Source organism: Culex quinquefasciatus, chromosome 2 (genome assembly GCF_015732765.1).
Source record: "Culex quinquefasciatus strain JHB chromosome 2, VPISU_Cqui_1.0_pri_paternal, whole genome shotgun sequence".
In the NCBI taxonomy this organism is placed as follows: domain Eukaryota; kingdom Metazoa; phylum Arthropoda; class Insecta; order Diptera; family Culicidae; genus Culex; species Culex quinquefasciatus.
Window position 1 is genome coordinate 209,405,046 of NC_051862.1, and position 13,382 is coordinate 209,418,427.

The following is a 13,382-nucleotide window of genomic DNA, read 5'->3' on the forward strand; positions in this document are numbered from 1 at the left end:
CGCACCCGGTGGCATTTTTCGAGACGAGATTTGCCAGATCACGCCTTTGATCAAATGGAGAAATAAATATAAAGTATGATCTATCATTTTTCAATCGACGATATCTTGGAAACTATTGATTCGATTTTGAATGTAAAAAATAGACCTTTTAAATTTGCCAATCTCTTGTTTTTTTTTGTTTTCAATACAACGACTTTTAAAAGGACATAAAACACATAGCTGAAAAAGAGAAATCAAAAATTTTTGTTGGTTCAATTATATTTAATGTTTTTCTGCTCCGTATTCTCATTCATTCCCAAACACATGAGCCTTACAATTCCAATCAGATAATCAGAATGAAAGTGCGCCATCACCTCGTACAGCTGTATTGGTGCCATGATTCATTTTCATTTTCTCTTCTCTACTATTCATTTTGTTTGTTTACATGTGACTCATTCTCAACCATACTATTATCCGCGCACCACCAAACCGAAGTGCGCATCTCTTCTGTTCCGCAAAAAATCTGTTGCGCCATACAAAAATTGAGTAGTTTGTCGTAAGCGTGTACATCAGCCCGTGGCGCAACAGGCTTTGACAGGTTGCGCTCGTATTTTGATTTTTGTCTGCCTTCACAATACATGACTGCAGTTTCAAACATCTCACTGCCAGCGCCAGTCACAACCGATTGAGCAACGAGAATGAATTGTAACTTTTTGACGTGAAGAATTGGTTCAAAATTTCATTATTGTGCGTCTGGAAAGCACCGTCTTCTTATCTTTAAACTAAGTGAGATAAAGTAAAGCAAATAAATATCACAGAGGCAGGTTTCGTGCTCAGTTATCGTCCCACCTCAACCAAGATGGTCCTTCCTGCACTGCTGTTCATCGTAGCCGGTTTGCTGCTGTACGTGTACTACCGGTACCGCAAGCAGCGTTCCTTCTGGGCTGACCGAGGAGTTCCACACGTTCCGGCCAACTTCCGAAGGAATCTGGATCCGGCTCCGATGCACATGGCCCGTCGGTTTCAAGGTTACTACCAGCAATTTAAGGGACAGTATCCGTTCTGCGGGATTTACTTCTTCACGAAGCCGGTGGCGCTGGCGATCGATTTGGAGCTGCTGAAGTGCATCTTTGTGAAGGATTTTCAGTAGGGGAACAGCATCTAATTCCAGCGTGCCTCTAATGTTGGCAGGTCAGAACTTTGACATTCAATTAAAGCTAATTAAAAGCGTTTTCAACTGAACTCGAGTGATAAATAGCTCAATAAGAAGTGAGCAAGCAAGTTTCTACCAAAAGTTTTGCAAAATTAGTTGTTTAAATAGTGAAAATCAGCATATTGGATGGAGTTAGGAGCGAGTGCTTAACCTGCCAAACATACGAGAATTTCCCCTACTTTCACGATCGTGGCACGTACTACAACGAGCGGGATGACCCGTTGTCGGCGCATTTGTTCAACCTGGAGGGGACAAAGTGGAAAAACCTGAGGACGAAGATTTCGCCGACTTTTACCTCGGGGAAGATGAAAATGATGTACCCGACGATGATAGCCGCTGGGAAGCAGTTCAGTGAGTACATGGACGAGAAGGTCAGCCAGGAGAATGAGTTCGAGCTGAAGGATTTGCTGGCGAGGTTCACGACGGATGTGATTGGGATGTGCGCGTTTGGGATTGAGTGCAACTCGATGAAGGATCCGGATGCGCAGTTTAGGGTTATGGGCAGGAAGCACTTTGATACGCCTAGGGTGCGGTGGAGGGATTCGCTGTGTGCTGTTGCTCCCAAGTTGGCGAGGTTCTTGGGAATGCGCCAGATCGTGCCGGAGCTGTCGGATTTCTTCATCGGGATCGTACGGGAAACGATCGACTACCGGGTGAAGAACAATGTAAGGAGGAACGACTTTATGGATCTGTTGATTGCGATGATGCAGGGTGAGAACAGCGAGTTGGGACCGCTGACGTTCAACGAGATTGCGGCGCAGGCGTTTGTGTTCTTCATTGCTGGCTTTGAGACGTCTTCTACCACGATGACTTGGGCGCTTTATGAGCTGTCGGTGAATCAGGAGGTTCAGGAACGTGCGAGGAAGTGCGTTCAGGACGTTCTGCAGAAGCACAACGGAGAGATGAGTTACGATGCGGTTATGGAGATGGCGTACATCGATCAGATCTTGCAGGGTAGGCTTATTGTGAAAATAGTAATGACTTATTGAACTATAACTATTTTCTCTTTGTAGAAACCCTCCGCAAATACCCCCCCGTCCCGGTTCACTTCCGCGTGGTCAGCAAAGACTACCAAGTCCCAGACACCAACACCATCCTGCCCGCCGGAACATCCCTCATGATCCCAGTGTACGCCGTTCACCACGATCCGGAGATCTTCCCCGAGCCAGAACGGTTCGATCCGGATCGTTTCACGCCGGAGGAGATCGCCAAACGTCATCCGTACGCGTGGACGCCGTTCGGCGAGGGTCCTCGAATCTGCATCGGAATGCGATTCGGCATGATGCAGGCCCGCATTGGACTGGCGCTGCTGCTGAAGAGCTTCCGGTTCTCCACCGGGCAAAAGTCGACCGTTCCGCTGGACTTTACGGCGAAGAGTTTCATTTTGTCACCGGAAGAGGGACTGTGGTTGAAGGTCGATAAGGTTTGAATAAAAGCGATTGAGTTTCTTTATTTCGATAGTTTTTCTAGCTTGAGCCACATTCCGTTGATCGGGGTCAGTACGAAGGCACGCGTCGAGTAAACAACGGGATCCTCCGTCTTTTCACAGCGCAAAATGCGGAAATTCTTCAAAATCATAGCGAGACCAACTCGTGCTTGCAGCATCCCGAAGCGAAGTCCGATGCAAATTCTTGGTCCTTCTCCGAATGGGAGAAACGTGCACTGACCTCTGGCGGCTTGTTGATCCGGTGAGAATCGCGTGGGGTCGTAGCGTACCGGATTTGGGTAAAAGTCCGGATCATGCTGGATGGCGAACGCCGGAATCATGATCTTCAGACCCTTCGGTAGTATTAGGTTAGATTCTTCTATCAGATAGTCCTTGTCGACGGTCCGCTCGAGATTTACTACCGGAGGGTACTTGCGAAGGGTCTCTGGAAGAGGGAATCGTAAGAGGGGCTTGTTGTTTATCAAATCATACTAACCGTTGATGCACTGATCTAGATAGGTCATCGCTTGACAGCATTCGTAGCTAAACTCCCCGTTGAACTTGTCAAGCGTCTCGAAAACACTCGCTCTCGCCGCTTCTTGAACCACCGGATTCAGCGCAAGCTCGTATAAGGTGTACGTCAACGCTGACGACGAAGTCTCGAACCCGGCAGTGAAGAATATGAACGCCTGCGCTGCGATCTCACTGAAGCTCAGCTGTCCGATATCTCCACCGTCAGCCTCCAGCCGTCCAGTGTTCTTCAGCTTGATCAACAGGTCCAAAAAGTCATTCCTGGAGACATTATTCTCCTCCCGATGCGATATCGTCCTCCGAACCACATCCAAGAAGAACTCCGCGACATCGTCGTGAATCAACTTCATGCCCAAACCATTCGCCAACCCCCGAAAAGTCTTCATCACAAACACCTTCAGCGGATGATTCCTAGGCGTATCAAAGTGCTTCCTCCCCACCCGCCGGAACTCATTATCCGGTTCCTCGAAGCTATTGCACTCGATCCCGAACGCACAACTCCCAATCACATCCGTCGTGAACCGTGCCATTGCGTCCCGAATCTCCGCGGCCTCCTTCCCAACGCAAGACTGCTCTAGATAAGTGCAGAATTGCTGGGCGACCTCCAGAACCGCGGGGAACGTCATTCGGATGCGCCCACTGGAGAAGGTCGGACTGATCTTGGCCCGCAGATCGCGCCACTTGCGACCCTCCAGCGAGAAGAGGTGCGCTGAGAGGGGATCATCCCGCTCGTTGAAGTAAACGCCGCGATTCGGGAAGTGGTTGAAGTCCTTGATTAGGATTCGCTTGATAAGGGAGAGATCCGTTACGAGCAGGACCGGATTGAGGAAGATGTACAGACCGACGAACGAGGATCGACCTTTGAACTGGGTGTAGATTTGCTGGGTTAAATGCGCTGGATGGATGCTTTTGCCCATTTCTTTGAAGTTTCCGAAGGGGAACTCGGGCTCGAGGTAGGAGACTCCTTGGCGTCGCCAGTAGCCATATCGATGCTTGATGAAGATTAGGGCACCGAGTGCGATGAAGAGGATTACCAACAAACCGTTCACAATCAGCTGAAGGGGCGACATCGAAGTTGACTGCTTGAGTGAAACTGTTGCGCTGATTGAGGGCAGTGAGAGTGAATGAACTTGTCTTTGTATGAGTACAATGTCTTATCAGAAACCAGTACTGTTTGTATGGGTGGAGTCTGGCCGGCTCAAGATAAAGACCTGTTTATGTTAGTACATCAACTTGTTTTAATTCGTTTTAACCTAATAATCTATCGATACAAAATGCAACATTACAGCTTCTCAACCTTCAACCAAACTCCGTTGGCCGGCCCCAAAATAAAGTTCGTTCTCGAGTACTTCACCGGAATCTGCGTACGATCGCATACCGAAAACCGGAACCGTCTCAACAAGTTCGCCAACCCAACCCGAGCCTGAATCTGCCCAAACCGCATCCCAATACAAATCCTTGGTCCCTCCCCAAACGGCAAGTAGCAGTACGGATCCCGCTGGGCGACCTCTTCCGGCGAGAATCGCTCCGGTTTGTACGCCTCAGGATCCGGGAAGTGCTCCGCGTCGTGGTGCATCGCAAAGATCGGCACCATGATCTTGCGTCCCTTCGCGATGACCAGGTCGGTGTCCGGAATCCGGTAGTCCTTGTCGGCGTTGCGCTCCAAGATGGCCACCGGGGGATGTTTGCGGAGGGTTTCTAAAAATAAAGAAAGCAGCTGATAAGATTGAGAGTCTGCGAACACAAATTCGTTGGTGAGGTACCGCTGATACACTGGTCGAGATAGCCCATATTGGCGACGGACTCGTACGTCAGCTGACCGCCGTTGGCGGCGAAGATGTCCAGCACACACTTGCGAGCCTTCTCCTGAGCTTCCCGGTTCAGGGCGAGTTCGTACAGCGTGTAGGTCATCGCGGTTGAAGAAGTGTCAAAGCCAGCGTTGAAGAAGATGAATGCTTGAGCGGCGATCTCATCAAATGAGAGTTTTCCGATCTCCTCTCCAGCTTCCTCCAACCTTCCGGTGTTCTTCAGCTTCAACAGAAGATCCATAAAGTCATTACGGACTACGCTGTTCTTCTCCCGGTAATCGATCGTATCACGCACCACGTTTGAGAAGAAGCTACTCACATCCTCGTGAAGCATCTTCATCCCCAGCGCATTTGCGTACTTCCTAAAGGCCTTCATCAAGTAAACCACCAACGGAGAGTGCGGCAGTTTATCGAACGCGATCTTCCCGTACCTTCTGAACTCATTGTCCGGATCACGGAAGCTGTTACACTCGATCCCAAACGCACACGTCCCAATTACATCGATCGTGTACCTCGACAGCAGATCGTGCATCTCCACCTCATTCACACCTTGCACGACCTCCTCCAAATGGTCGCAAAACTGCTTGCACACCTCCACCACCAACGGGAAGGTCATCTTGATCCGCCCACTGGTAAACGTCGGCGACAGCTTGTTCCTCAGCGTTTTCCACTTTTGACCCTCGATCGCGAACATGTGCGCCGACAGCGGATCGTCCCGCTCATTAAAGTACACCCCACGGTTCGGAAAGTACCCAAAATCCTTCACCAGCAGCGTCTTAATCAGCTTCACGTCCAAAATGTACAGCAGCGGTGAACTCAACATGAACACACCCCCGTACGGAACGCCCTTCGTCTTGAAGTACTCGTAGTGTCGCTTCGTGATCGGGGCAATGTGCTCGACCTTCCCGAGCGTCTTGAAGTTCCCGTACGGCAGCTCCGGCTCGATGAACTCGACGCCACGGTCGGACCAAAAGCGGAACCGCTTCTTGAACCAAGCAAAGGCTCCCAGGGGGAGCGCGATCGCCAACCAGGTTAGTAGTACAAGCCACATTCTTGAACGCGGCGATGACGATCTTAACGCATCAACGAGTTGTAGCAAACTGGTGGCGATGGTTGCATGCGGTCTCTGTTGAGGCACCAATACTTGGCTGATCTTTGGTACTTGTGACTGTTAAGTTAACGGGTATGTCGTACGTAGTAGATGAAATCTGCACTGCGAATACAATTCATTGGTTTCATTAGATTCGGCCGTGCGTGAGATAAGGTTGTGTGAAGTGCGAGACGCTTTGCATTCTTTATTTGGTTGTTCAATGAACAGTTTGTTGCATAATTTCCCTAAAATTAGATCGAAGTGTTTGCTCTTAGTTGATAAGTGAAAGCATCCCATAATCAAACATAGTCTCAGGTAGATTAAAAGTCAAACCAAAGGTTTAATTTTTTTTTGTAAAACTGAGAAAATTACATTAAAAAATTAAATGTTAATGACAATTGGAAAAAAGATTTGAAGTTTTGATTAAATATATTGGAAAAGAAATTTGACAAGATGTTTAAAGATAAATAAAGAACTTAAATAACTTGATAAATGCAATGAAATAATCAAACCAAATTGAAATTTTGAAAATGTTTCTGTACAATTTCTTCCTCTATCTTTTTACGGACATTGATAGCCGGGCAATATACAAATCATTTTTTTATTAAATCATAATGAGCTTTGTAGTGTGCAATGTTACTCAGTTTGAAGTTTTCAACAATTTTTTAAAAGTAAATTAACTTCAATATTTAAAAAACGATAAACAGGATTATTTAAACACTCTTAAAATGTTCAATTTTCTCAACAAAAATGATTTCGAACCGAGAAACGGACTGCATTATTGGATTACTTGGACATCAGTTTAAATAAGTTTGAGAATCAAACATATTGTCAGATTTACAGAAACTTTTTGTAGAAAAATTGAAAAAAGTTGAAATGTATGGAAAATGTTTGAATTATGCTTCAATATTTGTTTAACAGAGCACATCAACCAGAACATTTGCTTTGCACCAATATTTTTGCTACACTAATTTTGGTATCTTCAAAACATCCCCGAAAGTACTGTCTAAAAAATAAATAATTTACAACAAAGCTTGTCAATTTTAACAATCGGATTTCTGCAGTATTGAGTCCTTAAGTTTAACAATTTTAGAATAAGAAGACAACAACTTGCTTGGCTGATGTGCACCTTTAAGTCGAATCATAAATGCATATTTTAATAAAAAAAAAAAACAGTTTATAATTAATTTATTTCAAACTTGGAAAATTTCACAAAGCTTAAAATTTATTAATAAAGTCAATAAAAGTTTACAAACTTGAACAAATAATCATTTATTTGTATTTTTTCAAATGAAGCATCAAAATAAACCCAAGTTATGATAAATTTGAAGAAATTAATTTAATTTGCTCTCTACATGAGAAATTTGAGAGAAAAACAGTAATTATCAATTGACTTTGAGAATAAAAAAATTCAAGAAAACTATTTTTGAATGCACCGCTGAAAAATATTTTTCAAAAATCGTATATTTACATAAAATTATGAGAAAAGTCTTACCGGTTGAAAAAAATTAATTAGAAAATTTAATTCCTACCAATGCCACCCTGGTTTACAAAAATTCATTCAGTCCATATAATTAAATTATTACCCAAATTTTTCAAACATTGAAAGAGTTAGTTTAATATAAATTAAAACTAGCAAAAAATATTTTATATAAAAAATCAATAATAATTATATTTGAAAATTCATCAATCAACCAATCATCTTTTCGAATTTTATGATAAATATTAAAAAAAAAACAAAATGCGAAAGAAAGCACAATGATTTTAGTTTCAATAATATTTGGACCACTTGTACCGCTTAATTTATAATGTTTACTGTTTATTTTATTTCGAATATTTTTGAACATTGAAGCAAATCTAAATATTTTTTCAACCTTTCGGAAAATTACAAACAAAATCTAAATGAAGAATTTGAAGAAAAATGATCAGAATACAAAGAATTTGAACTATAAATAAGGTAAGAATGGTGTTGAAATGTTAAAACCAGCTTAGGAGCTTATCAGCATCAAATTTTAATTTATTTTTAAAAGACTTTTGAAACGTTTTTAACCACTTCCCATCCATTGCAAAATATATATTAATATGTTTTCATCAAGAACGCACAAATTAAAAATTATTCAACAGCATGAAAATCTAAAAAATGGAAAATTGATATTAATTTAAAATTTTTTTCACATTTAATGAAAACATTCAATGAAATAAAACTAAAAAATCAATTGCTGCTATTCAAAGACAAAAAAGATACTGATGCGAAATGAAAAAAATGATTTTTTTAAAAGAATTTATCATTAAACCATTTAAATTTGAGTTATATTCTATCGATGCAAAAATTATTCAAAACGTTTGTTTTTTTTTCTTTAAATCATGAGAATTACCACACAAGAAAAAAAATCGATGTTTATGTTTAGTTAATTAATTTTTCTAAACTTCGTAGCAAAATTCTTATATATTTTAAGTAAATCGAAATTTTGCTTGGAATTTGTTAAATCTAGTATTTTTCATCAAATTATCGATTTATGTTGCTGTTTTAACTGAATTCAAAGCACCAATCCCATGTTTTCACATTTTATATGAAATTTTTTCAACAGAAATTGTCTATTTATTTGGAGATTTTTTGAATTATGTTTCAAAAACAGATATCATTTAATATTTACAAAATTATTTTACCTTCTCCTAGTGAAAACTTGTCCAACAAATCCGAAAATACATTCCATTTTCCGATTTAAAATCATGTTCATTGAGAAAATCATGACACTTTGAGAAATTTGGAATAATGCCTTTCATCAATTTTTTCTTATCAATAGTAAACTAACTTTTTAAACTTTTCAATTTGTTATGAAAAGTTCATCTTGAGGTACTTTGAGTACTTCTCTACCACGGTCAGTATGATTTCGTACGTATTTAATTTGTACTCTTCATTTTTCTCAAACCTTTCAAAGTCACCCCGTTTTACGATACATAGAATTCTCTAGAGAATCTTTTTTTTTTGAATGGCAACTTTTTTCGAGTTTCCCATACAAATATTGCCGTTAGTTCCAATATCCATTTTGCTAATATTTGGTCAAGATTTAGTTGACATGACTTTAGAATAAGACATCCTTGTTTGAGAGCATATCTAATCATTTTTCTTTCATTTGGGATGAACTCTATTTTGTTTTAGAAAATAACTGATTGAACTTTTAAATTAAAGTTCAAATTATAAATAAATCAAATCAAATTTCTAGTACATCATGTTATCAAATGTCATATGATCCCATGCTCCAAATCAGTTCGCAATGAGTTCGCACATTCAAATTCGATAAAGCAAACTTCCGAGCACCAAAAACCGGTTTCGTTCAGTCAACCACCCTCGCTTTCAAAAAAAAAAAGGTGACGAAAATTTACAGCCATTCAATGATTGTTCAAAAACGCACAAAATTGACTCGTTCTTGGGCAACACCGCGAGAACATTTCTTATCAGCGCAGGGTATCCCTCGTGGAACAGTTATCAGCCCGGCAAGATAAACCACAAAAATCATTCAAATAGCATTCACCGTGGCCTCCAACTATCAGTCGTTTGCAAGTGCTCGCAGTGTTTGGACAAGATGTTATTCTACCTGGCGTTGGTGGCCGTCTCGCTGACCTTCTTCTGGGTCGGTCGGCGGTTCTCGTACTGGAAGCAGCTCGGAGTTCCGTACGTGGAGGCTAGCTTTCCGTTCGGGAATCTGAAGGGGATGAACAAGCGTCATCTGGGGTATATCGCGCAGGATTTGTACGTGAAGCTGAAGAGTACTGGGAAAAAGTTTGGCGGGGCGTTCTTTTTTGTGAGTCCGACGGCGTTGATATTGGATCTGGACTTTGCAAAGGACGTTTTTGTGAAGGACTTTCAGTACTTCCACGATCGTGGGGTGTACTGCAACGAGAAGGCGGATCCCATTACGGCACACTTGGTGACGATGTCCGGCACGAAGTGGAAGAATCTGCGGACGAAGCTGACGCCGACGTTCACATCGGGGAAGATGAAGATGATGTTCCCGACGATTGTTGGAGTGGCGGAGGAGTTCCGGAAGGGATTGCTGGTGGAGGCTGAGGCGGGTGGTGAGGTTGAGATGAAGGAGTTTTTGGCGCGGTTTACCACGGATGTCATTGGGACGTGTGCCTTTGGGTTGGAGTGTAACAGCTTGAAGGATCCGGATGCGGAGTTCAGGAGGATGGGCAAGAAGGCACTGACGCTTTCGACGATGGATTTTCTGCGCCGGATTCTGACCGTTACGTTCAAGGATGTTGCCATGAAGTTCAACGTTAGACTTTCGAATCCAGATGTGGCAAACTTTTTCATGAATGCCGTGCGGGAAACCGTGGATTATCGTGAGAAGAATAAGATCCAGAGAAATGACTTCATGGACTTGCTGATTCGGATGAAGAACGCTGAACCGATTGAGGGTGGTGATCCGAATCAAGTCGGACAGTTGACCATCGAAGAAATCGCAGCACAATCGTTTGTGTTCTTCTTGGCTGGATTCGAGACGTCATCAACAGCTATGACCTTCTGCCTGTACGAGCTGGCTCAGAATCAAGAGCTGCAGGACAAGGCTAGAAAGAACGTGCTGGATGTTCTCAAAGAGCATGGATCAATCAGCTACGAAGCTGTTCACGACATGAAGTACATCGAGATGTGTATCAATGGTATGTAACCTCTTCAGTTCTTTAATACCAAATCTCAAACTAACCTCCCAACCTTTTCAGAATCCCTTCGAAAGTACCCCCCAATCGCCAATATTCTCCGCGAGGTCACCAAAGACTACCACGTGCCGGACATGAACGTCACCCTCCCCAAAGGACACCGCATCATGCTCCCCATCTACGCAATCCACCACGATCCGGAGTACTACCCCGCCCCAGACCAATACGACCCGGAACGGTTCACGCCGGCAGCGGTCGCCGCCCGTCACCAGATGGCGTTTGTGCCGTTCGGGGAAGGACCGCGGGTTTGCATCGGCCAGCGGTTCGGGATGATGCAGGCTCGCGTTGGCTTGGCCTATCTGCTGAAGAACTTCCGCTTCCGGTTGTCGTCGAAGACCGCGGTTCCGTTGAAGATTTTGGCTAGCAGTACCGTACTGGCGACTGAGGGGGGACTGTGGCTGAACATTGAGAAGTTGTGAGTGAATGAGGGGGAGAGTGAATATTTGAAGTGAACAAAAGAGCGAATGAATGCGAGAGAGAAAAGTAAGCTTTTGGAAGTACTAGAACGTAGGTACTAGCCCGGGTCAAAAAAAATAAAATTGCTCAAATCAAAAAGTATATGAGATTGCCCGGAAGAGTACTTAAAATGGGGCCTCCAGCCCAAATTTCAGCCCATTTGGTTGAAAATTGGCTTGCCTTGAGCAGGAACAAATTTAAATGGGAATTAACCCGTAAAACTTGAGCAATTGGGTACATTGCTCTGTACAAGTCTGTAGTTAAAATTTGACGACTTTTGCATACCATAGGGTCCAAGGGGATGGTCTGGGAAACAATTCCTCTGAAGGGTGCAAGATGATCCGAGGCCTCTAATCTTGCCTAGAAGCATATTCATTCCGGCGTCGCCGAAATTCTCGTGGTCCCAGCAAAATGTACAGGGATAAATCAAAGCACACTAAGAAGGCTGCCTCGATCAGAGGACGCCATATGTCAATCAGCCACCACGTGGCAGGAGGGTATCTAAAAATTGGAGTTTAAAATGATATTTGACGTATATAAAGTGTTTTTGCACAAATATCTGACTAAATAAAATGTTATAACATTGACAGAACCACTTTTAAAGCCAAAATTGGAGAAACCCTCCTGCCACGCGGTGGCTGATTGACATATGGTGTCCTCTGATCGAGGCAGCCTTCTTAGTGTGCTTTGATTTATCTCTGTACATTTTGCTGGGACCATGAGAATTTCGGCGACGCCGGAATGAATCTGCTTCTAGGCAAGATTAGAGGCCTCGGATCATCTTGCACCCTTCAGAGGAATTGTTTCCCAGACCATCCCCTTGGACCCTATGGTATGCAAAAGTCGTCAAATTTTAACTACAGACTTGTACAGAGCAATGTGCTCAAGTTTTACGGGTTAATTCCCATTTAAACTTGTTCCTGCTCAAGGCAAGCCAATTTTCAACCAAATGGGCTGAAATTTGGGCTGGAGGTCCCATTTTAAGTACTCTTTCGGGCAATCTCATATACTTTTTGATTTGAGCAATTTTATTTTTTTTTTGACCCGGGCTAGTAGGTACTGCGAGAAAGCTAATGGTCAATCTAGTACGTTAGCTTAAAGAGAAAAGCTCGTTGTTTGGTAACAATTGCAATGCTTTAAAAAATATAATCGTCGTAAATAAACTTGAAGATTATTTTTGAAACCAACTTTATTTTGAATCTAAAACGATGACAACTTAAAAAAAACATAACCTTTAAATTTTCTCTGCCAATAATCGTTGCATGAACATTTCAAGGAAAACCCGTTTTAAAGAAGCAAAAAAAAATCAGCTCCCTCCGTGTACGCACGAGAGCATGCAGCTAGTGCTCAGTGCTCCACCGGGGAAGATCTCTTCACCCTGCCGGAGTTCTTTGCTCTCGCGGGGGAGATGATGACGCGGTTTCGGAGCTGCCGGAACAAGGCAGAACAATTCCTGGCCCTTGGGGAACTGATGATCAAACACATCTACAAAGGATAAATTACCTGTGATCTAGATATAAGCTTTCTCTTCCTCTATCCCCTTTCCTTTGCAATTTCTGTAAGTTTTTTATAGTTTTTTCTTACTCTTGCTAGTGCCTTAGTTAAAGAAATAATTGTTCCTAAATGGATTATGATGCAACACACAGCTGTAAGGAACTCCAAAACTCTGTTATGCACTTCAAAATAACTCATTGTATCTTGATTATTCACCAATTAAACCGAATTGAATTGAATTGAAAGAAGCAAAAACAAGTTTTTAAACGATGTAATTTTTTCGTAATGTAACCATGCATGAGAAAACTGTTATTTTTCTTTTTTTAAATAACTGTAAAACCAGTGAGGGATAGACTAATTTTATGAATGTTTTCGAGTTTCCGATAAATTAAAAATAGGATATTAAAATTTAAATTATATCAATTTTATGACAGTCAAAGTATATTAAAACACATTTCAAATATTTTACAACAAGTCTTTCTTTGGGCTCAACACATGCAGCTCAATCAAATCACTTCAAACACAAGCATATCCTTCTTATCACTTCAATACCCCAAAACACTTAGATGCATCACAACCAATTCGCTAGTAAATAAGCGATTAGATAACCCCCGTGAAGAATGCGTCCAGCGAGCAAATTTTGGCGAGTAACGCTTGATGATT

At 42.4% G+C, this 13,382-nt stretch overlaps 3 protein-coding genes across 3 annotated transcripts; 1 reads left to right on the top strand and 2 right to left on the bottom strand.

Moving 5' to 3' along the window:
- Positions 1-620: 620 nt before the first annotated feature.
- On the top strand, positions 621-12,408 carry LOC6054222. The gene is made up of 8 exons (XM_038251056.1): positions 621-1,126; positions 1,369-2,146; positions 2,206-2,620; positions 3,236-3,394; positions 5,664-5,816; positions 9,352-10,712; positions 10,773-11,280; positions 12,282-12,408. Exons 1-7 carry the CDS (start codon positions 839-841, stop codon positions 11,186-11,188), a joined length of 3,570 nt encoding a protein of 1,189 aa, XP_038106984.1. The 5' UTR covers positions 621-838; the 3' UTR covers positions 11,189-11,280; positions 12,282-12,408.
- On the bottom strand, positions 2,615-4,242 carry LOC6050707 (cytochrome P450 6a8). The gene is made up of 2 exons (XM_001867240.2): positions 3,115-4,242; positions 2,615-3,063 (listed from the first exon to the last, which is right to left on the bottom strand). Exons 1-2 carry the CDS (start codon positions 4,217-4,219, stop codon positions 2,642-2,644), a joined length of 1,527 nt encoding a protein of 508 aa, XP_001867275.2. The 5' UTR covers positions 4,220-4,242; the 3' UTR covers positions 2,615-2,641.
- LOC6054221 (cytochrome P450 6a2) lies at positions 4,364-6,071 on the bottom strand. Its single transcript, XM_038254728.1, has 2 exons — positions 4,913-6,071; positions 4,364-4,847 (listed from the first exon to the last, which is right to left on the bottom strand). The coding sequence occupies exons 1-2, from the start codon at positions 6,006-6,008 to the stop codon at positions 4,432-4,434; spliced, it is 1,512 nt and encodes a 503-aa protein (XP_038110656.1). The 5' UTR covers positions 6,009-6,071; the 3' UTR covers positions 4,364-4,431.
- Positions 12,409-13,382: the final 974 nt, after the last annotated feature.